Source organism: Musca domestica, unplaced genomic scaffold (genome assembly GCF_030504385.1).
Source record: "Musca domestica strain aabys unplaced genomic scaffold, Musca_domestica.polishedcontigs.V.1.1 49, whole genome shotgun sequence".
NCBI lineage: Eukaryota > Metazoa > Arthropoda > Insecta > Diptera > Muscidae > Musca > Musca domestica.
This window is the reverse complement of record NW_026712344.1, coordinates 5,249,420-5,275,339: the sequence shown is the minus strand read 5'-3', so window position 1 is coordinate 5,275,339 and position 25,920 is coordinate 5,249,420. Positions and strand designations below refer to the sequence as shown.

The 25,920-nt window shown below is 34.0% G+C and overlaps 3 protein-coding genes across 6 annotated transcripts; 2 read left to right on the top strand and 1 right to left on the bottom strand.

Moving 5' to 3' along the window:
- Positions 1–772: 772 nt before the first annotated feature.
- LOC131804785 (uncharacterized) lies at positions 773–9,922 on the top strand. 2 transcript variants are annotated; one of them, XM_059127976.1, is made up of 2 exons: positions 773–1,235; positions 8,292–9,921. In XM_059127976.1, the coding sequence occupies exon 2, from the start codon at positions 8,294–8,296 to the stop codon at positions 9,344–9,346; it is 1,053 nt and encodes a 350-aa protein (XP_058983959.1). In that variant the 5' UTR covers positions 773–1,235; positions 8,292–8,293; the 3' UTR covers positions 9,347–9,921. The 2 variants fall into 2 exon arrangements, with proteins under 2 accessions (XP_058983959.1, XP_058983960.1); XM_059127977.1 differs by lacking the exon at positions 773–1,235 and having other exon boundaries at positions 8,028–9,245; positions 9,605–9,922.
- Positions 9,923–10,824: 902 nt separating this feature from the next.
- Positions 10,825–14,608, bottom strand: LOC101892564 (protein sel-1 homolog 1). 3 transcript variants are annotated; one of them, XM_005184516.4, is made up of 8 exons: positions 14,447–14,608; positions 13,761–14,264; positions 13,477–13,700; positions 12,600–13,121; positions 12,362–12,536; positions 12,152–12,300; positions 11,546–12,085; positions 10,825–11,379 (listed from the first exon to the last, which is right to left on the bottom strand). In XM_005184516.4, exons 2-8 carry the CDS (start codon positions 14,236–14,238, stop codon positions 10,927–10,929), a joined length of 2,541 nt encoding a protein of 846 aa, XP_005184573.2. In that variant the 5' UTR covers positions 14,239–14,264; positions 14,447–14,608; the 3' UTR covers positions 10,825–10,926. The 3 variants fall into 3 exon arrangements, with proteins under 3 accessions (XP_005184573.2, XP_058983916.1, XP_019892662.2); XM_059127933.1 differs by having other exon boundaries at positions 14,344–14,601; XM_020037103.2 differs by having other exon boundaries at positions 14,439–14,601.
- A 2,742-nt stretch (positions 14,609–17,350) lies between these two features.
- LOC101892731 (ran-binding protein 3) lies at positions 17,351–20,411 on the top strand. Its single transcript, XM_005184517.4, has 5 exons — positions 17,351–17,508; positions 17,704–18,218; positions 18,283–18,540; positions 18,606–18,755; positions 19,451–20,411. Exons 1-5 carry the CDS (start codon positions 17,493–17,495, stop codon positions 19,826–19,828), a joined length of 1,317 nt encoding a protein of 438 aa, XP_005184574.2. The 5' UTR covers positions 17,351–17,492; the 3' UTR covers positions 19,829–20,411.
- Positions 20,412–25,920: the final 5,509 nt, after the last annotated feature.

The window sequence follows — 25,920 nt, the reverse complement described above, 5'->3', positions numbered from 1 at the left end:
AAAATTACTTAATCAACAAATATACAACACGATCACAAGTCAATACAAAATTTACAAAATTTACAAAAATACATGAATTGTTACACAAAAAATCATACATAAAATTTACATGAATTGTTACACAAAAAATACAACAAAAATCACACTAATTATTGTATTTCAACAACACGATCACAAAATTTGAATTTGCCACAAAAAACCACTGGAAACCACGAAAACTTAAAACAAATCAAGTGAATAAAGAATTTATTTTTTAATTGAATTTTAAACAATAAAAAAACCCTCTTGTTAATAAAAAAAGGCATCCCAGGTAAAGTAAAAAACATTTGGTCCTTCGAGCCGGATTAAAGTGCAGTTTTTTAAATAACTAAAAACGAAAAAAAAAAAAAAAAAATGCGGTTTACATATATACACATTAGTGCGTGACAAACAAAAAGTTCATCGAACATATAAAAAAAAAGAAGTTAAAAAGATTTGAAACAAGCAACAAAGAACCGTGAGTACATATGTTACATATGTAACAGAAGTACAAAGAAAAAAAAAGAAATAAAAGGAACCGCTTAGTGAAAAAAATTGAACAAATAAATACAAAGCGGAACAAAAGAGAATAATGAACCAAAGGGTTCATTAACAGTGTAACAAAAAAATGTTTGCATAACAAATTTCAAAAAAAATAAAACAAAAAAAAAAAATTTTAACAGTGGAAAAAATTGAACAGTGGAAAAAAATTGAACAGTGGTAAAAATTTAACAGTGGAAAAAATTGAACAGTGGAAAAAAAATTGAACAGTGGATAAAATTGAACAGTGGTAAAAATTTAACTGTGGAAAAAATTTAATCGTGGCAAAAAATATAAAAAAGAAGAACAGTGGTGCCAAGTGGAAAAAATTACAAAACCAAAAAAAACTGGAAAAATTAGTGTGATTGCTAAATGTGACCCTACAAACCGAATTGTCGTTTCACAGTGGTGCAAAAAAGGACCTTGCATAGTGGAACACAATTGGAAAAATACAAAATATATTTAAAATTACAAAAAAAATAAAAATTATCATTTTTCACAAAAAATTACAAATACGTACAAACAGAGAACAGTGCAAAGTGGTACAAAACTACAAACTACAAAATACCGACAAACAATTAAAAAGAACATTTTTACAAAAAACAGAAAGGAGACCCAGCATATTCCAGGAGGGAGACCCGAAAAAAGGCCAAGAAGAGACCCAGAAATTCGTCAAAGTGAGTACTTGTGGAAAGTTTTCGTATTTTTAAAGACAAAAAAAGCATATTTGGCTCTGGCAGATCATTAATATTTGTTCTGAGCCATATAAGCAAATTTCTTTGACACTTTTTTGGAATCTGCTGCTTGCCCCATTGACATTTTTTGCGCAATTTTCGGGAATATTAACCTAAAAATTGGCAAAAAAAATTAGATTTGTGATCTTTTGGTCGGACGGACATTAATATAAAAGACTCACACAAACATAGTTTGCGGCTTCTATATAAAAAAGTGGAAATTTTTTGGAAATTTGGCGTCATTACAAATATATAAACGCCATTTTATTCTTGGAAATTAGCTGAACGTGGAGTTCAGGCATTTAACTTCGCCATATTTGTACATACAGTCTTCTATATGGAAATTTTTTGGAAAGTTGGCGTCACTACGAATACATAAACTTTATATCTCAAATTACACATATACATATTGGAAAAACATAACGCCGTCAACTACATAGCGCCATATTTAAAAGCAAATACATAGCGAATTAAATAACAAAGTCTGGTGACATAGACTTATGCAATAAATCCTAACCTCTGTGATTTATTAAAGTTTTCTACGCAATTGTTGAAGTCTGATGGACAGACAAAATTAACATTTTTGAAACATTTTTTATCAGTGTCTGGTGGACAGACGGAATTTAAACAACAATATTATCTTCATATATTTTCTAATTAATTTAATTAATTTTTAAAAATTTTCAGCTTTTTTGTTTTATCTTGCTTTGATCTAAAATATTCTAAATCTTTTGCAATAATTTTGGGAATTGTGCAACTTTTTAATTCTTTTGATGAAAAAGGCTGCTTTTTGACCCAGAAATTATTAATTTTTTGGAATATTTTCGGAATTTTTTACTTTTTGAGGAACTTTTTGGAAACAATATCTGGGGGTTTTGACCCAAAAATATTTTTGTGCATCGAAATTTTTTATTTCGTTGCTGAATAACATCGTAGCGCTCTTAGAATATTTGTCACTTCAGAGAAATATTCAGACCCTACTTTAAAGAAACTTACTTTTGGAGAAAAGTTTAAATTGGAAAAGCCATAAAGGCTTCCTAACAAAGGATATCGTAAGAGATTATATGCAATTTTGGAATTTGGATTTTTCGGAATTTTACGACAACCCAGCAAACATTTCCTACTTTGGCATACATCTCACTTGGTGGATAGACGGAGCTGTCCAATAATCACTCTACAATTTTCTGACTCATTTTTTTTATACAATTTCACTGAATTTTTTTGTATATATATTTTTTTTTCTTCATTCGTTTTTCTTGAAGCGGAATATTTTTTCTCTTTTATAATCGGATAAAGCTTCTCTCAGTTGACCTTTCGCTCATCCAACTATATTCAAATACGTTTAAGGACGAATTTTGGAAAATTAATTTCTCCAGATTTTGGATTGAAAAACTGTATAACAGTCGAAGCGTTCACCAAAATTATTATTTTTCAAATTTTCTCGGTAGTTTTTGGAAATATTGACCCAATAGGTAATTCGTTGCAAAATAAAGGAAGATACTTTCTCGCTTTTGAAACACAAAAAGTTGAAGAAAAGTTGAATTTCTAAACAGAGTAAGTCCTTCTCGTTGGGCTTCTTTTGGATTTTGGACAATAAACCAAATTTTTGAAAGGTTTCTCGCACAACTAAGAAGATGGACAAATCACTATGCGACAAATTCGCTAACAGCGTCAACGACTTGTTGGATTTTATTTCGATTTTTTCAATTACCAACCCAGAGGATACTGTGGACACTTTGGAAACTACACGTTTGGAATTGAATTCAAATTGGAGTCAAGTAAGGAGAGCTTATATCGATTGCAGAGAGCATGAAGCAAAAGAAGGAGAAAAGGTTATTGATAAAAACAAGTTAAGGAAAAATTATATGGAGGCGATGGACGCATATAAAAAGGCTTTAAGTGCCGTCAACATTCAATTACAGAATGTTCGAGAAAAACAGATGTTGGAACAAACAAAACGAGAGTCATTGGAGACACAGCAGAAAAAGGATTTGGATTTTGCTCCCGTATCTCGCTTACCACCATGCGATACGGACACCTTTAAAGGAGGATATCGAGAATGGCCCACGTTTAGAGACTTATTTACGGCAATTTATATAAAAGGATCAAAGCTAAGCAACGTAGAAAAACTATTTCACTTGAAACAAAAAACCACTGGGGAAGCAAAGGAAATTATTATTCACGTGCCATTGACTAATGATGGATTTGAACTTGCATGGAAAAATCTTACTGATAGATATGAAAATAAACGGATGCAAGTAAATGAGGAGATAAAAACACTTTTTAATCTACCTGCAGTTTCTGGCGATTCAAGTCATTCAATACAAAAATTACAACGAACTGTCAACAGCTGTATACAGACATTGGAATTGCTAGAAGTCGATGTCAAAGGATGGGATCCTCTTCTAATATACATTTGCTCTTCAAAATTACCAAGAAATTTTCTAGAGGAATTCGAGAAATCACTGAGTAACTGCAAAATACTTCCAGAATGGGAACAATTCGACACATTTTTAACGAACAAATTCAAAACTATGGAATCTGTTGGAAATATAAAGCCTACGACTTCGAAATTTTGTCAACAGAAACAACCCACTTACAACAAACCCAGATTTTCGAATACATTTCAAACAAATGTCACAAAGAATACGAATAATTTGGGAGGAAGGCCAAATTCTAATCAGCATCAACAACAGAACCGCCCAAACAACAATACACAAAATGCCCAACAATGCCAAGTGTGCAAGGCTAATCATTTTGTCAGAGATTGCACGGAGTTTTTAAGAAAAAATGTAAATGATAGAATTCATATCGTGAAAACATCTCATTTATGCTATAACTGTTTGTCAGCGCACCATGGTGTAAAGGATTGTAAAAGTCGATTTGGATGTCGAACTTGCACAATGAGACATCATACTTTGTTACATAAGGGAACGGAAACCCAATCTACAAATACATACCTAGCTAGAGTGGAGACAAGACCTAGAACAAGTGCCGCCGCTCAAACAACAGAAATACAGTCCACACCAAACCTAGAACCAGCTACAGTTACAACTTTGACCCTTCAAGATAAGCCAATTAGTCAGCAACAATCTGGAGGTACACTACTCTTTACAGCCATGGTGCAGATAGAAACCAGAGGACAACTTTACGATGCAAGAGCGCTCATAGACTCTGGATCACAATCAACATTTATTTCGGAAAAACTTAAAAATCTTCTGAAGTTGCCAACAAGAAACAGCTTAGTTCATGTTACTGGCTTAAGTCAATTCGTTTCAGAGACATCAACGAAATCTTGTCTGTTTACCTTACGATCCAAATTCGACCCTAGCTTTAAACTGGAAGTTTGGGCTCCAGTTTTAAAGAACTTACCATCAAATCTACCACCACAAAACTTACACAAATCACAACTTAGAGATTTAACATCATTGGAACTTGCTGATCCGAAATTCTACATTAGTCGACCAATTGATTTACTCATCGGTATGGATATAGGACCTTTGATATTTACGCTTGGGATTCCAATGAAAACTTATGGATCAATTTTAACTCAAAGTACAAAATTTGGATGGATTGTAGGAGGACCCATTCCTGGAAATGCTAGCCAACGAAAACAAATTGCATTGTTAAACACAACATCCATTGAGAAAATACTTACACGTTTTTGGGAGGTGGAAGAGACCCCTAAAAAAGTTTTACGGTCAGAAGAAGACCAATATTGCGAATCGAATTTCATTGACACAACAATACGGAACAAAAATGGAAGATATGTTGTGACTCTCCCATTTAAAAAATGCGAGGAATTGGGGACTTCTAGAAATATTGCTTTAGCTCAATTCTATCGAATGGAAAGGAAACTTATGAAAACAGCAGATATCAAGGAACAGTACGACAATTCGATACTCGAGTACCTCGAACTTGGCCACATGAGGAAAATTAACCCAAATGAAATTAACGATATGCCCAATTATTACCTGCCACATCACGCAGTTATAAAGCCAGACCGTATTACAACAAAGTTAAGAGTCGTATTCAACGCTTCATGCCCTTCATCGAATAAAACAAGTCTAAACGACATACTATTTCCTGGACCCATATTACAACAGGACTTGGTACTACAAATTTTAAAATGGAGATTTTTCAAATACGCATTTAACGCCGACATTACAAAGATGTATCGGCAAATACTTTTAGACCCAAGTCAAACAAAATATCAAAGGATTTTATTCAGGAAATCACCATCAGACCCTATAGAGGATTACGAACTACTAACAGTGACCTTTGGAGTAAATTGCGCGCCGTTTTTGGCATTGAGAACTCTCATTAAGTTAGCAGAGGATGTTAAAGATTCGCACCCTAGAGCAGCGGATATAATATTGAATAATTTATACGTTGATGATGTACTGGCTGGGGGCCATACATTGGAGGAATCAATCATGGCCAGAAAGGAATTAGTAGCTGCTTTGGACTCAGCTGGATTTACTCTAATGAAATGGGCCTCAAATGAACACAATGTAATCAAAGATATTCCGGAAGAAAATTTACTGCCACTGAATTGGTTAGATATTTCTGAGGATGCTTCCACAAAAACATTGGGGATTCGATGGAATATTTCCGCAGATTTTTTCTCTTTTACGCCACCACAAATGGAAAATCAAGAAAGACATACAAAAAGAGAAGTCCTATCAACAATAGCCAAATTGTTTGACCCTTGTGGATGGCTGGCGCCAGTGGTGGTTGTAGCAAAACTTATAATGCAGCAAATCTGGCTGGACAAAATTGATTGGGATGAAACGTTGAAGCCTTTGACCCAAATAAACTGGAATAATTTCGTGAAAAATAGCCAAAATATAGAAAAACTTAAAGTACCAAGATGGATTCAATACACCGCAGACAGTACGGTGGAAATTCATGGCTTTTGTGATGCTTCGGAAAACGCATATGGAGCAGCCATATACATTCGAGTCGAAAATACTGACAAAAGCGCACATACATTCTTGTTAGCTGCAAAGACTCGGGTAGCTCCGATCAAAAAGCTCTCTATTCCTAGACTCGAATTATGTGGCGCAGTTCTGTTATCCAAACTGGCCGTATCGATAACGAATAATCTACAAATTTCTCACTATACGACCCAATTTTGGACAGATTCCACGATTGTGTTGGCTTGGTTAAAAAAGCCACCTTGTCATTGGAGCACATTTGTAGGAAACCGAGTTTCGGAGATTTCTGAGGGTGTGGGTCAAGAGAACTGGAGGCACATTGACTCTGAAAACAATCCAGCTGATATAGCCAGCCGAGGATGTTCACCTCTCGAATTGCATAATCTACAACTCTGGTGGCATGGACCTCACTGGCTCACATGGCCCAAGGACCGTTGGCCATCAAATACAATTGAAAGCGATACTAATTTAGAGGCAAAAGCAGTCAAAACTCTTACGCTGCTTGAGGAAAAAGATGACCCCTTAAAGAATTTCTCATCGTTAGCTAAAGTTTATCGTTCATACGCATATGCTTTGAGGTTCAGGAAAAACACTGGATCAGACAGACAACTTAGGATGACGTCAAACGAGCTTACAGCTGCCGAAATTCAAGATGGAAAACGAGCAAGCATAATACAGACTCAAAGGTTCTTCTACATGAACGAATATGAAGCATTGAGGAAAAAGACTCGAATTTCATCAACAAGTCCACTTTTGACCTTAAATCCGTTTTTAGATTCGAAAGGCATCGTGAGAGCCAATGGAAGATTGGTACAATCTACTGCCTTAACATACAATGAACGTCATCCTATAATTTTGCCACATGGAGCAATCTTTAGCCAGTTGTTGGTGGACTTTGTTCATAAACTCACTTTGCATGGCGGAAATCAGTTGATGACTCGAATAATAAGGTCCGAATTCTGGATATTTGGACTAAAGTCGCTGGTCAAGAAAATCCTTCGTCACTGTAAAATATGCATTATACATAAAAAAAGGACGCAGGAACAAATAATGGCATCACTTCCACCCGAACGAACTTTTCTGTCCAGACCCTTCACAAATACTGGTGTTGATTTTGCGGGACCCTTCAACATCAAAAGTTATTCTGGAAGAGCTTGTTTCATCACAAAAGGTTATGTGTGTCTTTTTGTCTGCTTTGCGACCAAGGCAATACATTTAGAGCCTACAAGCGACCTCTCAACCCACGCATTTCTTGCCGCGTTTTCAAGATTCGTTAGCCGCCGAGGGTGTCCGTCTTGTATTTATTCCGACAATGGAACCAATTTCGTTGGAGCTGTCGATTTAATAAAAAGAGATAGAATTGCGCTTATCAAAAGCCTTCAAACAAGTACGATTGATAGCAATTTTTACCAAAATCTTAGTTGGAAATTCATCCCACCTGGTGCACCGCACATGGGTGGCTTGTGGGAAGCAGGAGTTAAGTCATTTAAACTTCATTTAAAGAAAAGTATACCGAAAATGAACTTCACGTTTGAGGAATTTACAACAATTTTAGCCCGAATAGAAGCTTGTCTCAATTCGCGACCATTAAGTCCATCTAGCGACGATCCTAATGATTTGTCACCCTTGACTCCCGGTCATTTTCTTATAGGGACATCAATGCTTGCTCCAGCGGAGCCCGATGTTTCAGACACAGACATAAATTTAGTAAATAGGTGGAAACGACTTAGAGTGATTTCCCAATATTTTTGTAACAGATGGAAGTTAGAATATTTGCATGAACTCCATCGACGAACCAAATGGAAATACCAAAAAGACAACGTTAAAGAGGGAGATTTAGTAGTGGTTAAGGATGACAGACTCGCTCCAAACGAGTGGAAGTTGGGTCGCGTTCAAAAATCTTATCAGGGCACGGATCAAAATACCCGGGTAGTGGATATACGGACTTCTGGTGGCAATATAAGCAGACCCATTACCAAAATTGTTAAACTATTCTCCGACTGACTAGCCGGATATTTCCTCCTAAAAGAACATAGTACTCGCTTCTTGTTTTTTACAGATATGGCTGCTTATCTACCAAATCAAGACTGGCGCCTGGAAGACCGGAGCCGCAGCCCCAGTAACTCAGCCCGGAGCCCCAACCGCCAAGCCCCACAACCTAATCGAAGAGCCCGCAGTCCCAACCAGCCACCGAGGAGCAGACGTGAGGCAAGGCCCAACAGACGCCTTGTAAGCGAGAGACCCAGCAACTGGCAGTACTCCTGTGGACTGTGCCAACAGGACCACAGCCTTTACTCCTGCCCGGTGTTCCGGCGACAGACCCCGTTTCAGAGGTATGAGACGGTGGAAAGACGTGGTTATTGTCGGAACTGTCTGGCAAGGAGCCATCTTGCCCCCGATTGCCCCAGTTTGGATGGCTGCAGACGTTGCGACAGCAGGCACCATACGACCCTGCACGGGGCATCGCAGCTGGATGAGGTGCCTCTGAATATGGAAGCTATAAACGCACCAGCCTTTGCATGGGATTTGGTGTTGGTGCCCACCGTAATGATCAGATTAATGGCCGAAGGGATGGAAGGGTTCGTGATGGTGCGGGCACTGATGAGCCAGTCGGCAACAATGACCACCATTTCATATGCGGCATATAGGCGGTTTGGGCTGCAGCACCGTATATATAAGGGGCAACGCATAACCACATTCACTATACGACCCAGAAGAATAAGCAGCAGCTGGTCTCTGCAAGTAAATGCGGTGGTGAGCGACAAACTACCCAGGCGACTTTATTCGGAGGCTCTGTTGGAAGACCCCACCCGGGGCTTCACTAATTACGCCATCGCCGACCCAGATCCTAGGGGGAACACGCCCATAGATGTGGAATTAGGGGCGGATACATACAACGCGATTCGCAAAAGTGGGTGTGTGGCGGTTGGATTAGGGGATGTACGGGCGTTCAACACACAACTGGGATATGTGTTCGCTGGACCGATCCGGAACATGCCTGCTGCTGAAAATTGTATGGAGCAAGCGGAATTGAAGATTTACACTTGTCACTCGGGGGCCCAGAAATGTTTACGAATGCGTAAACTTTTGATCTCCACTGTCAGTTGGAGTTAACGGCCACTGCGGCAAAATTGTAAATATATGTAATATATGTTGCACCAATACAAATACGCAGTCACCGGTAACTTCCAACTGACTGGAAGTAAATAAGCAACAAATTGATTTGCAAATTTGGTTGCTGAGCTGATGCAAATTAGGCATCGACACAGTTCGTTTTGAAATCGCGCCCGCGAAAGTTAAAAGTGCTCCCCAGTGACAAGTGAAAATTAAAGAAAATAAAGTGAACATTTAAATTAACAAACATAATTTCAGAACATTTTCATACTACACACAACAAACATCATAAAATTACTTAATCAACAAATATACAACACGATCACAAGTCAATACAAAATTTACAAAATTTACAAAAATACATGAATTGTTACACAAAAAATCATACATAAAATTTACATGAATTGTTACACAAAAAATACAACAAAAATCACACTAATTATTGTATTTCAACAACACGATCACAAAATTTGAATTTGCCACAAAAAACCACTGGAAACCACGAAAACTTAAAACAAATCAAGTGAATAAAGAATTTATTTTTTAATTGAATTTTAAACAATAAAAAAACCCTCTTGTTAATAAAAAAAGGCATCCCAGGTAAAGTAAAAAACACTAGTATTACTATTACTATATTCTTCTACCATGTTCTGGAATAAACTTTTTTCGTTTTGGGTTAATTATGTTTGAATAAAAAAGGCAACCTGAAATAGGTACACTTAGTAATAGTTGCGAATATTTACGTTTTAGAATAATACGAAAAACACTTATTAATTTTTCAAGTTTTATATGTATTTTATACGCCTTCAGTTCTTCTTTGATATAATATTAGAAAAATAATAATTTTGTTTTATAATCATTACACAGGAAATTCAAAATAAAATCTTGCAATTTGTTATTCACGCTAAGGGTTAGTTATTATATTTATCATTAAAAAATATACACAACAAATGACAAAGAATAATAATTTTCCTTTCTTTTTTTGTGATTAACTCCAGTTTTAGAATAATACGAAAAACACTTATTATTTTTTCAAGTTTTATATGTATTTTATACGTCTTCAGTTCTTCTTTGACATAATATTAGAAAAATAATAATTTTGTTTTATAATCATTACACAAGAAACTCAAAATAAAATCTTGCAATTTGTTATTCACGCTAAGGGTTAGTTATTATATTTATCATTAAAAAATATACACAACAAATGACAAAGAATAATATTTTTTCCTTTCTTTTTTTGTGATTAACTCCAGGGCATTTCCTTGCATTCAAACTAAGATCGAAAGAAACTAAGCTAAGGAATAAACTAAAATTACTGAATATTGCAAAAAAGGAATCGATTGTCGCAAAATATATACATATAACATCAGACAGTAGTTCTCTTTGTTCCAAATTAAAGTAAAAAAAGGTAAGGAAGAGTTAACTTTACAATTGTTCCATTTAAGCGGAATACAGGGTGATTTTGTGTGCACGATTGGTTACCTATTTAACATGAGGGATCTGTTGTTATTTATTGTGTTTGCAATTTGAAAAAATTATGTTAAGAGTAAATACAAATATTAAAACAAAAATTATCACTACTACTCCGTGGGATCAGCGGTGGAGTTCGAAGAAGCTGAGGGTAATGATGCTGTTGCTTTCGGGGATGTGTTAGTTGTCGTTGTGGTCGTCGTTGATGACGCCGTTGTAGATAAAGGTGTAGAACTTGATGTTGTTGTGTTTAACGTTGAAGAACTTGTTGAAGTTGTTGCAGAGCTGGCTACGGCTGTGTCTGTTGTAGTAACTGATGCAGTAGTTGCGATCTCATTGTCATTTGCACCATTTGGCACAATATTTTCATTATTAACTGGATTAGCATTTGCATCCGGTTGAGCTTGAGCTTGGTTGTTGTCTGCTTGATTTTGTTGGCGTTGTTCATGAGTACGTCGGGTATACATTATAAATCCAAGCAACAATGTTAAAATAGTAATCATATATAAATCCCAGTTTGCGGCTATATTTTCATCCAAGTAAAATATGAACTTATAAGGAGACTAAAAAATAGGAAATTTTTTTCTTCTTTTATTACAAATATAAATTTGAATTAAATAATTTTGAATAAAATAAATAAACTAATAATATATGGTATTGCTCAAGAACTTCTAAATAGTGGTATAAAATACTTATTGAACACTTTATCTCTTAATTTACTTTACTTACCTCTTTTATCGACTCCATTTTGGCCAACAATTGCAGTTTCAACAGCGCTATAGCCACCGGAACTTTAGCATCTGCATTTGTTACGGCTGCCAAGTCATAGAGACGCTTGGCCAAATGCCAGTCCTTTTTCATTCCCAGACCTTTTTCATGCATATAACCTAAATTAAACATTGCTTGTGCGTTATATTGTTGTTCGGATGCTTTGCGATACAGAGCAGCCGCGGTTTCAAAATCTACATTTGTGCCCCAACCATAATAGTAATAGTCTCCCAATTTAACTTGGGCCGCTGAGTAGCCCTGTGATGCAGCACGTTTCCAATAGTAAAACGCTCTAATCAGTTCTTCATTGCGATCATGGAATATGGAAACGTCACCACGATCCAGTAGGAAGGCGGCGTTTGATTGAGCAACTTCATAGCCTAGTTCCGCCAATAAGGCATATTGCATGTAGGCCTCATTGATGCGATAGTTTTTATAATCTGAATAAGCATGCATCAAATTAGTGCTCCAACGGCCGCGTTCAGCAACATTTTTGAAGAACTAAACAATATAAAAAAATAAAAAATTAAAAAATTGTAACGAAATAAATATATTTTATACAATTACCTCTACAGCAGCTGGACAAGAGCGCAGCATACCAATGCCATAGGCATGCATAAAACCTAGATTATAATACGCTAAGACATGACCGGACTGTGAAGCCAAGTTAAAATACTTAAGAGCCAATTTAAAGTCGGCTTTCACACCATTTCCGGCTAAAAAGCAGTGCAAAAATAAAAGTTATAAAATATTGTAAACACTTCCTCAAACACTTACTAAAGTACATATTTCCCAACATTAATTGACCATCTACCCATCCTTGATCGGCAGCCATTGTGAAGTAGTTTAAAGCCTTCAGCGGATCTTTGGGTACACCCAAACCTTTAAGATACATTAAACCCAAACCACTTTGGCCCACGGGATCACCCAAATTGGCAGCCTTAGAGAAATACTGAAAAATCAAAACATTTTAATGATCATTTCTTCAAAAGTATCACATAACAATTCTTCTTACCTTAAATGCTGTTTCATTATCTGCTTTGATATGTTCACTGCCTTCAAGATAAAGTTTGCCCAAAAAGGCATAACCAATCGCATTGCCCGCATTAGCAGCTAATGTAAAATACTCCAAAGCTTTTTGATGGTCTTGTTGTATAGCTTTGCCACCCTGATAATATAGTTGACCCAATCCAACTTGTGACTGAACATCACCCTTGTCGGCCAACAACTGATAGTAGTCAACAATTTCCGTTTCTTGACTTCCTGGATTTTCCAATTCATCCAACAATCTGACACGATGCACCAAAGGGCCGCTGGAAAATGTTACTTTTTGTGCAACCTTTTTAGCCACTTTCTTATAGTAGGTAAGCGACTTTTCACAACTAGCTGGTACATTTATACCAAATGAGTAACGATAGCCTAATGCCATTTGAGCATATGTATGATCACCCAAAGCAGCCAATGTTAGATGAATTAAAGCCAATGGTTGACTGACATTTTTGCCACCCACACCAACCGAATAGAGGAAAGCAAGGCCCTGGAAATATGGAATGTTACTTAGCATTTTTGCATTTTAATATCAAGGGTAAAAGAATATTTTTGAAAGCATTTAAACACTAAAATCTACATGAGTCTATACAAGTTGTTATCAGTCAAATTTAAGTACTGTTTAATGCATTATCTTATCAAAGGAATAATTAACACGTAATCATATAAACTATGTCTTGAAGAAAAGAACGCCTTGGGATGTTATGCACCGTAGGAATGCTATTGTATACTATATTATTATAACAGCTATAAAGCTTAAAATAATTTACCACAAATAACACTATTTCGTCCTATTTGTATTTTTTTCAATATATCTCTATGTGCATACATATGCAAGTACTTACCATATTTGCTTCAGGCAGACCTTCTTTAGCCAGTTCGTCGAACTCTGTTGCTGCATATTCAAAATCGAAATCCATGTAATGTCCTAATACTTTGGCCCACGCTAATTCCGCACGAGCTTTACTGTGCTTCATTTCTGCTGCTTTGCGTATTAATGTAAAGGCAACACGTTTATCCGAGTTGGGTTTGGATAACATTTCCATGGCGTTTTCGTACATGCTCTCGGCTGAAACCAACAAAAATATAATAAGTTAAAACAAATATTTGCACGATACTCATTATATACCTTCAACTTGTTCCGGTGTAGGATCAAGAACTTCTTGTGGTTGTTGCCTGGCCTCCAAGAGCAAAATTTCTTCCTGTAGTTTCTTACGCACGACTTCTTCACTCCATAAACGTTCGAAAATTGCAAATTTCAGCAATTTGTTCTTCCCATCTGCCTCGGAACCTTGAATATTGGCAGCAATTTGTGCTGCCGCCTTTGCGGCTTCCATTTGATCGTCAATATATTTAGAGGCTTTGCGTAAATTGCTGGGAACATCAGAAGCTTCGCCTCTACCAACACTTTCAGGCGTCTCCCGATCCAACTTATTTGTTGAACTACTATCGCCATCTTCTTTGTCTTTATTAGATGATGATTTCTCTGTTGCATCAACGGATGGCGAAACTACCTCCGGCCCTTGTAATTCAGCTGTTGCCGTTTCCCATTGTGAAGTCTGTACAATCAACAGTATAGCAGCGATGGCAATTAAGCCCAGTTTCATTGTGGCGATGCTGTACGTATCTGACTCTACAAAATTGAAGATATTAATATGAAATTGTGAAACGCCAAATAAATTTATTCAAAATATAAAGTATCGTCTTCGCACTTTTGTTTTCCTTTTTGGTTGTTGTGTTTTGTATTTTAAATTTCGTCTCGACTGACGTGGATATCAGCTTAGTTGTTGGGGTCAATTGCGTTTACCTGCTTACCTGATATTTTGTTATCAAATCTTTGAAAATGTGGAAAGTACTAACAGAACATCTTCCATATATTTACAAATATATTAGCGTATTATTTATTTCTTTTCCTGAAAAATTTACTTTTTTCTTTCACACGTAAGACTAATACAAAGTTGAGTTCATATATTAGTATTATAATACCTTTTGTTACAACACTGTGTTTGTTTACAAAATTCAATTGGAATGGATGTATGTATATTAGGGGTACCGACAATTTTTTGGATACCAAAAACCCGTGACAAAAACAATAATATTTAAACGACGAAACGTGTGATTTTAATTCTTGAGATTAAACTCCCTACTTTAGCTGAAAATTTTTGATATGTTCCTTGATGTATATATATATTTTGTGGATTCGAGAAAGTTAAGATGTTCCTACGCTTTATCCTGTATAATATCATTTCACAAAATAGATTGAATATTTGAATAGTTATAAATGTATTTTTGAATTGTTATAATCTTGTTTTTGTTGTGACAGTTCATAAGAAATATTGTATTTGACAAGCTCTGTTAGAGAAAATGAAGGGAATGTTTATCTGAAATAACTTTACCTTCTTGATTCTACCATACGAATTTTTACAATGAGATGTCATATAAATAATTCATGGTAAAATTAAGAAAACAGGTTCCCATCTCTGATTAGTGTAGGTTCAGGATTTATTTAGGATTTATATTAACAATGAGATGTTGTTAAATGAATATTTTAGAAAAAAATTAAACATGTGATTGCACGACTTTACCTTTTTAATTCTACCATGTTACCCAGATACAACCTGTATATATGTATTGACAGAATATAAGAATAATAAAAAAGTGGCTTTATTCTACCTCCTGTTATTGTACCATGATTAAGTCTACGAATTTCATATTTTACTTTACTATTTTGATGCACTTGCACTCGCACTCCAATCCTGCAGTAGTTTTTTCTTGTAATTTGACATTGAAATCCACGATGACAAGCTGCTTATGTGCCCACATTTGATGGAGGATGCGAGTGTGGCTCTGGGATCCCTTTATGATATGTCACAAAATATGCTATGCGAATACTTCAAGCTGCTTACGTATCCATACCTAAAAGGCCTGAATCATGGCAAAGGAATACAGGTAGATGCATCAAAGCTTGTGAGCATTGATATGTCAAAAAAATTATTTTTTTTTTTCAAATATAAGTATATTTTTATATATTTTCTTATACGAAGTCATTCGGAGTTTATTATAATTAGCAGTTTTCAACAATTTTTACAAATTTAAACAATTTTTAATTCAACATTTTCAATTCAAAAATTGGTTTGACAGTTTATTGTCCTAGCAGCTGTGTCGATGCATTTACCATGGCCTGAATAATAAAATACCAACACTATGGGAGGTATATGCATCAATGCTTGGGAACATTGAAATATCAAAAAATTTTAATGTTGCTTCAAAAATAAGTAGATTTATATATGTTCTCCTCTAGACGCCAATCGGAGGATTTTATAATATGCACTTATTAACAATTTTTACAAATTTGAATAATTTTTTATTCAAAAATTTCGATTCTAAAATTGGTTTGACAGTTCATTGTCCCAACAGCTGTGTCAAAGCGTCGACCTATATTCTTCTACCATGGTTTTATTTAAGTATGATAAGCAAAAAGTCAGACCATTTCCCCTTATCTTTTGACGTAAATTATTAATAATATTTCATGTTGGCATATGTTATATTGATAATATGGCAATAAAAGCAAAATTTATTTAAACACTTAAAAATTGATAATGCAAATCGTGTATTTTATATTGAAAAACTGATTTATAGATTTATTTCACGAAATTAATTATTATTTTTTTTAAACTAAAATGAAGATGCGATTGTGAAAAAATTCAGTGACTACCTGTTACTTTTACAAAAAGTTTGCCATATTTTTAAGCGAAAGATGTAATAATGAAAACCCGATAATGTGAACTTTATCCTTTAGTTTTCCTAAAGTTGGTGATAACAAATGAGAAAAAAAATATATAAGAACGGGCCTATTATTTCAATCTTTTTTTTTCATTGAATACAATTTTGGTGTTTTCATTCGCATTATTTTGTAAAAATAAAACTACGATAACCAATTTTCCCTTCATGATATCAAAAAAAAAAAAAAAAAAAAAAAAAACAGATTACTGCAGGTTTGGGAACAGTACAATTATTTAATGCCAGTTTATTTATGTCAAAAGAAAATGAATGCGAAATAAAACACCGGTTCAGTTAGTTCTTTAATGCTATATTCGTTAACAGTGATGATCGATTAAAGGATTGACATCTGCTCTGTTCTAGCTACTAGTTTTGCAATTTTCTCCGATATCATAATGAAAAAATCGTTTACCGTAATAAAGATGTTTTACATTCTTTTTTTCTACTTGCCAATGCCTTTGTATATTTTGCAATATAGAAAGATGTGAATGGCCCACTAGCTTGACAAGCGAAAATTTATGAAAACAAACAACTTTTATGTTATTGTAGTTCTGGAACAGAGCAATTATGGCACCATGATGCCAAACTGTTTATCATGGTAGAAGAATATAGGTAGACGCGTCTGCTGGGACAATGAACTTTCAAACCAATTTTGTAATTGAAGATGTTGAATGAAAAATTATTTAATATTGTACAAATTCTTGAAAAATGTATTTCATAACAACCTCCGAGTGGCGTCGCATAAGAAATCATATAAAAATCAATATATTTTTGAAAAAAAATTAAATTTTTTTGACATATCAATGTTCCCAAGCGTTGAGGCATCTACCTGTATTCTTCTACCATGCTGTTTATGTATCAACACATTCAATGTGCTTGAAAGTTGCCAATTTTGGTAGAATTTTACTAAGTGTGGCAACCGTGCATAGAAAGCACAGCGCGGCGCCGCCGATTGGTTTACACATGATAAGCCGCCGCCGCCTAAATAATCGTTCCGCTTCGTTGTCTACCCTCAAATCTAACCAATTTAGCAATTTATATTCTTAATAAACATTCAATAACAAATAAAAACAACAAAAATATGTCGGAAAACAATGGTAAGTAAGTGGTAACTCGGCGAGTGTTAATAAAAATGATGATTGGGGATGCCGTTGTCGAAGAAAATGGCTATAATGACTGACAAGCGGTGGAGTGAACGCATAGGCCTGTTTTTGAAATGTCAATGCAATTACCACCACCACAACAACTAGCTCTCATTTTATTTGTTGTATATTAATATTGTCGGATTTCAGATAATTCCAATGAATCCAGTAGTCTGGGAAGTGATTCTTTGCTACAAAGCTCTCGTTTGACTGGAGGCGGAAGCGTTGGTGCGAATCCAGTACTTAGAGCCGGCGTTTTACGTCCGTCAGTGTTGGGACCATCCAGATTAGGTTCGGCTCTATCCTCAAGCAGTGCACAAAATGCCACATCAACGCCGGCTGATGGTCAGGAAGCTGCGGCATTGGGTGGTTGTGACAGCGGTGGCGCAAAGCCGGCCGAAAAATCCAACGAGGCTTCTAACAGTAACCCATTTTTAAAGGAGATCAAGGACGATGATGACGCTGGAACATCCAGCAAGGTTGACGAAAACAATAAGGGCACAGACAATGAGGAGTCATCTGAAGAGCGTGCTGATCCCCTAACACTTTTGCGTAAAAATGGTATGGAACGTGCTAATTTATTTGCAGCCGCAAAAAGCTCTATACCATTGGTGGAAAAGTCCGGTTTTGTTTTCGGACAAAATTTGCATGAACGTGTCGTAGGGGTAAGTAATTATGGAAATAATAGAAAATTGTTGTTCAAATAAGACTCTACAACGTTAACAACAGGAACATCTAAAGTCGGATAAACCAGCTGAATCAAACAATGATGATGCTTCCGCTGCAGCTTCTGGTGAGTTGCTCTTCTCCAGTGTAATACAAAATGCTGCGGCAAAACCAACAGAAAACCCTGAAAAAGATGCTAATGCTGAAGCTAAGAGCCTGACAGATGTTGCACGTGAATATGAAGAGAGTCGTGCTCAAAAACGTAAATATGAAGAAGTTGAAACATTTACCGGCGAAGAAAATGAAATGAATATTGTGGATGTAAGTTGGGTGAATTTCATTTAGCTGGAATTTAGAAGTAATTTAAATTTTATATCTCTTAACAGTTAAATTGTAAATTGTTTGCATTTGTCAATAGCAATTGGGAGGAACGTGGCCGTGGTAGTTTACGCCTTAATGATTCCAGAATCGAACATGAATGTTCGCGTTTGGTATTTAGAACCGCCGGAAACCTACGTCTTTTACTTAATACCAAGGTAAGTGCATGAGAATGAATAACTGAATGCATATTAGGTATGCAAACAAAAGCCACCGTTAGTCGATTTTTATTCGAATTTTCTATTTCCTTAGTCGTATGACCCGCAAAATATCAGATTGGATCGGGCATCATTTACAATAACTCCATTTTAATTCGAAACATTTTTTATTATATATCTAAACTAAATATATTTCGCCTAACGTCAAAGTTAATTTTTCTGATAAAAATGGAAGCTAAGCTAAATTATCTTAATTACAAGAAAGGAGGTAGCTCAAAGAGTTGCCATTTTACACCCAACACTATATCACTATATTCACTGTTGTTAAAGAGGCTCATGGAAAATTTGGTGGGTAAACGCTTGGATTATTATTTTAATCCCGTTTGGTGAAATGTAACAAATGAATAAAAATACCCGGTACTAAAAAAAAGTTAACGCCACTACCAATAGTCTAAAATAAGGATCAACAATGACAAAACACCAGAAAACGAAGTTTTTATATATAAAAGCATTTTCCAACATTTTAATCTTGGTTTATAGAGCGTTTCTGGAAAAAATTGTATGATATGATATATGATTGTATGATAGTATGAATAGGCAAAAATATTGTTGTGAATTTCTTAAACTAGGCTTGATTTCGTAAATTGTATTTTATTAACACCTAATTCTAAAATTGTTATTTTCTTCGATTTTAGGTCTGGGGTGGCATGGTTGCTGAAAGACCTAGTCAAAAATCTTTAAGACTCACAGCAATGGATAATACGGGTAAAATAAAAATATTTTTAGTTATGGCTCGTCCAGCGGAGATAAAAAATTTGCACAGTGCTCTTGTGGAGCGCATAGAAAAACGTAAACAATCCCATCCCGATGACATAAGTACTGCAAATTCGGCAGAAAACAGCGAAAGCAATGGAGAAGGGGCGACCTGTAATGATGTTGCAAAGGTTGATGAAGTTGCAGCTTCCGCGGGAGTTGCTGAACCAGATCATGATGATTCCACCGAACCAAGTCCCAAAAAACCTTTGCTGACACCCGAATCATCAACAACAATACAAGAAGCGTCTGATAATTAATAAACAAGAAAAAAATCGAAAAATCCATCAATAATATTAAAACAATCGAAAATTACACACACACCCATGTGCAGTTATTTGCAAACCCAATGTAACGAGGAGAAGAAAAAGAAGATGGAGAACCTTATTTCATACATTTCATTAAAATATTGTATTATTATGCAATAAATCAGAAGCGACAAAACAAACACATACAGGAAATCAATGCCAATTCAAAATTGACACTACTCCCACACAACTGAACAATTCAAAGAATATACAGAATACAAGATACTTATTTCATGTATGGAGTCAAGAGTCCAGTCTATTTGTGTACGATTTTGTACAATGCAGAAAGAAAAAACAAATTTGATTGTGGCCCTGATTTTATAGCGCTACAGTAAAACTATGGACTTCTTAACTTAAAAAAATTTTAATCGATTTTGGTGTTTCATTTGCAATGGAATAATACTGTAATTAACGTCTGACATGTAATCAATGAAAATTAAACAAAAATAAAAGAAAAATGTAATGTCTTACAATTAATGTTTAATTTTCCACAATAAATAAAATAAATCATTTTTGCATAATGTGTTCCTTGAAATGTACAGTATTTTCTATTTAGCACATATTTAGCTATTTTAGGTTAAAGAAATATATTCACAGAGTTTATTAGCGTTAATTGTTAAATTATCTGTAACAACGTGGTAAGTATAATTGAAACATAAGATACCGCTTTCATACACAAAGAGAGACTTAACTCAAAAATGCATTTTTCTTATTGGTAACAAATTTATTTTCATTATTTTATACAAATCTTAAATCAAATATTAAGTCATTTTCTCAAAAAATTTCATATTATTGAAATTAAATTGATTTGGCATATTAAGCTAGGCAACTTAAAAATAAAATCGATTGGTTTCAGTGCCCTACCTTGATTACATTGTGCCAAGGTTATACCCATGGTACAATAAAAAGGTAAGGGAGAACTAACAGCTGATTACAATTTTTTTCTAAGAGTGCCCGACTTCTGCCAATTTTGCGTATGTATTAATTGTTTTGAAAAAATGAAAAATAAATATTTTCAAAACCAATGATTGGAAGACACATGAATTGCGGCTCGCGCATTAAAGCTATTAACCAGTATAGCCAGGAAATTGAAAGATTGAACAGTTGGGATCATATTTCTGAAAGAAAATTGCAGACATTTTATTCATTTCTCGCATTTTATTCATTTTCCTCATTTCAAAAATGAGGAAAAAATATGAAAAAAATGAAAACAATAATTTTGAATGAGTCTGGCAGGAAGCGGGCATAGCCTCAGGGCTGTATTTTTGTAGTTTTACGAAGCTGTTCTACCTCCTTATTGTACCATGGTTATACCCATGGTACAATAAAAAGGTAAGGTAGAGCTAACAGCTGATTACAATTTTTTTTCTAAGTGTGCCCGACTTCTGCCAATTTTGTGTGTGTATTAATTTTTTTGAAAAATGAAAAAAAAAATTCAAAACCAATGATTGGAAGACACATGAATTGCGGCTCGCGCATTAAAGCTATTAACCAGTATAGCCATGAAATTGAAAGATTGAACATTTATGATTATATTTTTGAGAGAAAAATCCATACATTTTATTCAATATTTGCGCTATTCAACTCATTTTAAAAATGAGGAAAAATATGAAAAAAAAAGAAAACAATGATTTTGAATGAGTCTGACAGGAAGCGGGCATAGGCTCAGGGCTGTATTTTTGTAGTTTTACGAAGATGTTCTACCCCCTTATTGTACCATGATTATACCCATGTTATAATTATTACAGGTAGCAACAAGCTCCAGCTGATTTGACTCTACAGGGTGAGATAAAAAAACTACAACAAAGTCAAACGCAATAATTTTTACATTTTTCTTAAATGTTATTGAATGGGGAAGCATTGCATACATAGATCCACGTTTTGGTATAGCTCCCATATAACGGTACCTCCAGATATTCGGTATATTGATAATATTCGCAACATTTCTTCGCGGATTTGTCTAGGAAGTGGTATTTGTGTGTCCTAATGGGTTCTAGCTCCGTTGGCAAAACATTGTATGTGTAGGTCCCATATAGCAGTACCTCCCGATATTCGATATTTTGATGATTTTTGCCATATTTTCAAACGAATATGTCTAAAAATTGGTATTTGTGGGTCATAATGGGTTCTAATGTTTCCCTTATCCTAAGGTGGAGGGTATTAAAAGTTCGGCCCAGCCGAACTTAATGTTTTTGACTTGTTGATATACTAAAGGAATTGATGCTTTTCTTTTGAGTTTACCTTAGTTTTTTTTCTTAATTTTTGGTTACCTCAGTTATATTTTAATAGATAACAGATCCCATCAATATTTAAATGTTGGCAAACTCTTACCTTTCCTCCAAATAAAAAATCAGTTAATGTTTGTTTCCGTTTTTTGTTTACTTATTTCACGAAACAAATTTACATTGTTTTTTATTGTTTGTTTGTTATACATATTTTCTTGTTACATTATTTTTTGTAAATGATGAATAATAAAATTATTTGTAAAGGAAATTAGTTAATAAATATTTTTGTTGTCACTCGTACATTAGTTGGTTGTTGGTTCTTATTGTTGCTGTTGTTATTGTTAAAACATTTATTTTTCTTTTTTTTTTTTTGGGGAGGATTATGGACTTCGTATTTTTTCAAACAATGATAAATGCTTACTAATCGCACCTTTCGAAGGATTTAATTTTGGGTCTCGTTAAAAAGGAAAAAACAATGGTAACATAGATTTTCATGGAGTTCGTTGCAACCGAAATATAATACAAATAATTAAAAAAAAAAAAAAATACTACACTAATTACTTTTCTACAAAACGAAAATAAAGATTTACATGAGTTTCAAAATACGAAAAAATACAAAAAATAGACTCTAATGTATAAGAATGTTTCTTCTTCTAATCTAATCACTTTATATGTAGCTATATTAATTGCCTATGTTAAAAAAACAACATAAAGAAAAACAATTTGTATCTTTTTTTCATATAAATTTTCTATTCTACTTACTAAGTTATACGAAAAGTAAACAAATTATGAAATATATATGTTATGTAATGTAGAAAAGTTTTGAAATATGTTGTAAATTGAATGTGAGACATTTTAAGTTGGTGGTCCATGTGTTAATAATGATGTAAATTTCATTTCTAGGGATTTTCATATAGCACTGAAAACATTAAAATGCTGATGTTGATCGTTCGATCTCCCATTGCAATTCAAACTAGTCATTAGGTTATTCACCTAATATTATTATAGAAACTTGAACATTTGTTTAATCATGTCCCTTGATTAAAATGAAAAAAAAAACTTTGGTATTTGCAACATAGGCCACACCCCGGTTCCGGGGTTTAACAAACTGGATCTTTTACTTCAACAATGGTTATTTTTTATTTGCAAATATAAAAAATTATGTTTTTTTTTTAACTTTTTTAGACCATAAGATTATGTAGATTGATTGTGCGTGCACACTTCAATTTTAGATAGTTGTTTTTTTCATTTTGTAATAAAAACAATAATATTAATTGTAATGAAAATGAAATGGTTTTTAAAACCTTTGATTTTGTTCCTTAAATTAAATTATTAAGTTATTTTATTTGTTTTATATGTAATTTCTAATAAATATTTAGGTTCTTTGTTGCAGTATTAGATGGGCTAAGTAATAAAACACAGTGCTACAAATTCAAAATAGATGGAGATTAAAACGCAGTTTGCATTTTCGGCCAAAAGAGTTTAATTGCAATTAACGTGTTTCCAAAAAAAGAAAATTGGTTTGGGTATTTGAAGATTATTTTAAATGAGGTTAAGCATGAATAACAATTGGCGGAAGGGAATTGAATAAAGAGATAACTCAATTGGACCGATTTTTTCATAAAGTATTCGGTTAAAAAATGTCTTATATTGTTCCTCATTTCATTTAATAAGAATAGCCGCAACAAATTTTAGATAATCAAAGCGGCGAAAGATTAGGAGAGTCCTTATCAGCAGCGCTGTTCAAAAGTAAGACCTCACTCACCAGTCTAATTTCTATAATAAATAATTTATACTGTTTTTAAAAAATCGCTTTATTAATAATTTTGGACAACATCCATGTTTTAAAATAATTGAAATTAATTGATAAATAAAAAGAAAATTTAAATTTTGGTTTTCTCTCAAATAATTACTTTTTTGGACTCATGTGTTAGCACACGGTTTCGAGAAGTGCTGTTATCAGCAAGAAAAGTTTGCAGTTGAGGAATCTTACAACATTCATTATTGGAAGTTATCAAATAAGAATCTTCCTATTTTCTAAAATAATATTTATAACATAAGAAAGAATTAAAAAAACATGGGGCTGGATTCTTGTTCTATAAAAATATGAAATGAAAAATATTTCCTTTATAAAATTTTTCATTTGACATTTCTTTGCTTTATAAAAGTTTTCGCTTCACATTAGACATTATAAAGCCTAATATCAATGAATGACGACTTATGTCGAAAGGAGATTTTGCAAGTTAGAATGTCGTGTGAACATGGAAAAAGGAACTATTTTAGCATCGTACTGTAACATGTCATGAGCATTTAGAGACCTTACAATTACCACAAGGGAAATGTGTCAGACATATAGCATGACCTCAAGTAATTCCCTTTATTTTGTCGGATCAAATGTTTTTTTTTTAATACTTAGCCGTTGAAATGGAATGAAAATGAATAAGATTCCAAAAAAAAAAAAAAAACGACCAGAGGCTATAATCTTAAATTATGAAAACATTCGATCATTGTGGGAGATGGGTTAAAAATTGTTTGGAAAACATTATCTGTCAAACAAGTAGTTGTTCTGGGCACTACTTCATAAAAACGACAATTCGGCATTTGATTTCATATTAAAGTTTTGAATTCGTCTAAACAAGTTTTTTTGCTGAAATTTGAAATTAATTGTTTCAAAAAGCATTTACTATGATAATCAGTTTCCCCTCTATGATATCGAAAAATAATGGAAAACTATATATATATATATATATATATATATATATATATATTTTGATATGTATTATATATATTTAGAGCGAATACAGCGAAGTAGTTTGAGAACCTTCCTTCCCGATTTTATAACTCTCCAAGAGGCGTATTGTTTTTATCTAAACTCAATATGAACAGTGTTTGGCTTGCTTGTTTGGGATACAATAGTATTTTGTTGTTGCAAAATCGTCAGGCAAAATCCCATTATTGTTGTTTTTATAAAAACAACGTTTGTTTATGAGTGGAGAACGATGGTAATGTTTACCAGGGGGTAGGGCAGGGAATACCTAGGTTTCGGAAAGAGCCACCAATCCTCATCAGTTCCCTTGTTTCTTGTCTGGGATATTCTCCCCAGAAGTTATTTAAAAAATAACTTCTATGACAAAAAACATTTTTTGCCCAAGTGACGAGATCGTAAGCTCAATAGAAGAGGAACAAAAGAATTATATAAAACTAAAATTCTTTTGGAAAATCTTCTAAATCTTACAACCGCACTTATAAACATTTACATCTTTCTCCACTTGTTATGCTTTCGTTCAACCTGAACGAAGTAACATAACCATGTAAGTTTGTTTTGTCTGTTACAACAAAAATATGTTTTGCCTAACGTCAAAGTTAATTTTTCTGATAAAAATGGAAGCTAAGCTAAATTGTCTTAATTACAAGAAAGGAGGTAGCTCAAAGAGTTGCCATTTTACACCCAACAATATCACTATATTCACTGTTGTTAAAGAGGCTCATGGAAATTTTGGTGGGTAAACTCTTGGATTACTATTTTAATCCCGTTTGGTAAAATGTAACAAATGAATAAAAATACCCGGTACTAAAAAAAATTAACGCCACTACTAATAGTCTAAAATAAGGATCTACAATGCCAAACCAGCAGAAATCGAAGTTTTTATATATAAAAGCATTTTCCAGCATTTTAATCTTGGTCTATAGAGCGTTTCTGGAAAAAATTGTATGATATGATATATGATTGTATGATAGTATGAATAGGCAAAAATATTGTTGTGAATTTCTTAAACTAGGCTTGATTTCGTAAATCGTATTTTATTAACACCTAATTCT

Bases quoted from the DNA above. Each gene is read 5' to 3' on its own strand.
- LOC131804785 (XM_059127976.1), top strand. From the start codon at position 8,294: ATGGCTGCTTATCTACCAAATCAAGACTGGCGCCTGGAAGACCGGAGC.
- LOC101892564 (XM_005184516.4), bottom strand. From the start codon at position 14,238: ATGAAACTGGGCTTAATTGCCATCGCTGCTATACTGTTGATTGTACAG. The intron at 13,701-13,760 runs GTATATAATGAG...TGTTGGTTTCAG, and splicing joins TACACCGGAACAAGTTGAAG to CCGAGAGCATGTACGAAAAC. The intron at 11,380-11,545 runs GTAAGTAAAGTA...CCTATTTTTTAG, and splicing joins AAATGGAGTCGATAAAAGAG to TCTCCTTATAAGTTCATATT.
- LOC101892731 (XM_005184517.4), top strand. The intron at 18,219-18,282 runs GTAAGTAATTAT...CGTTAACAACAG, and splicing joins TGCATGAACGTGTCGTAGGG to GAACATCTAAAGTCGGATAA. The intron at 18,541-18,605 runs GTAAGTTGGGTG...ATCTCTTAACAG, and splicing joins ATGAAATGAATATTGTGGAT to TTAAATTGTAAATTGTTTGC.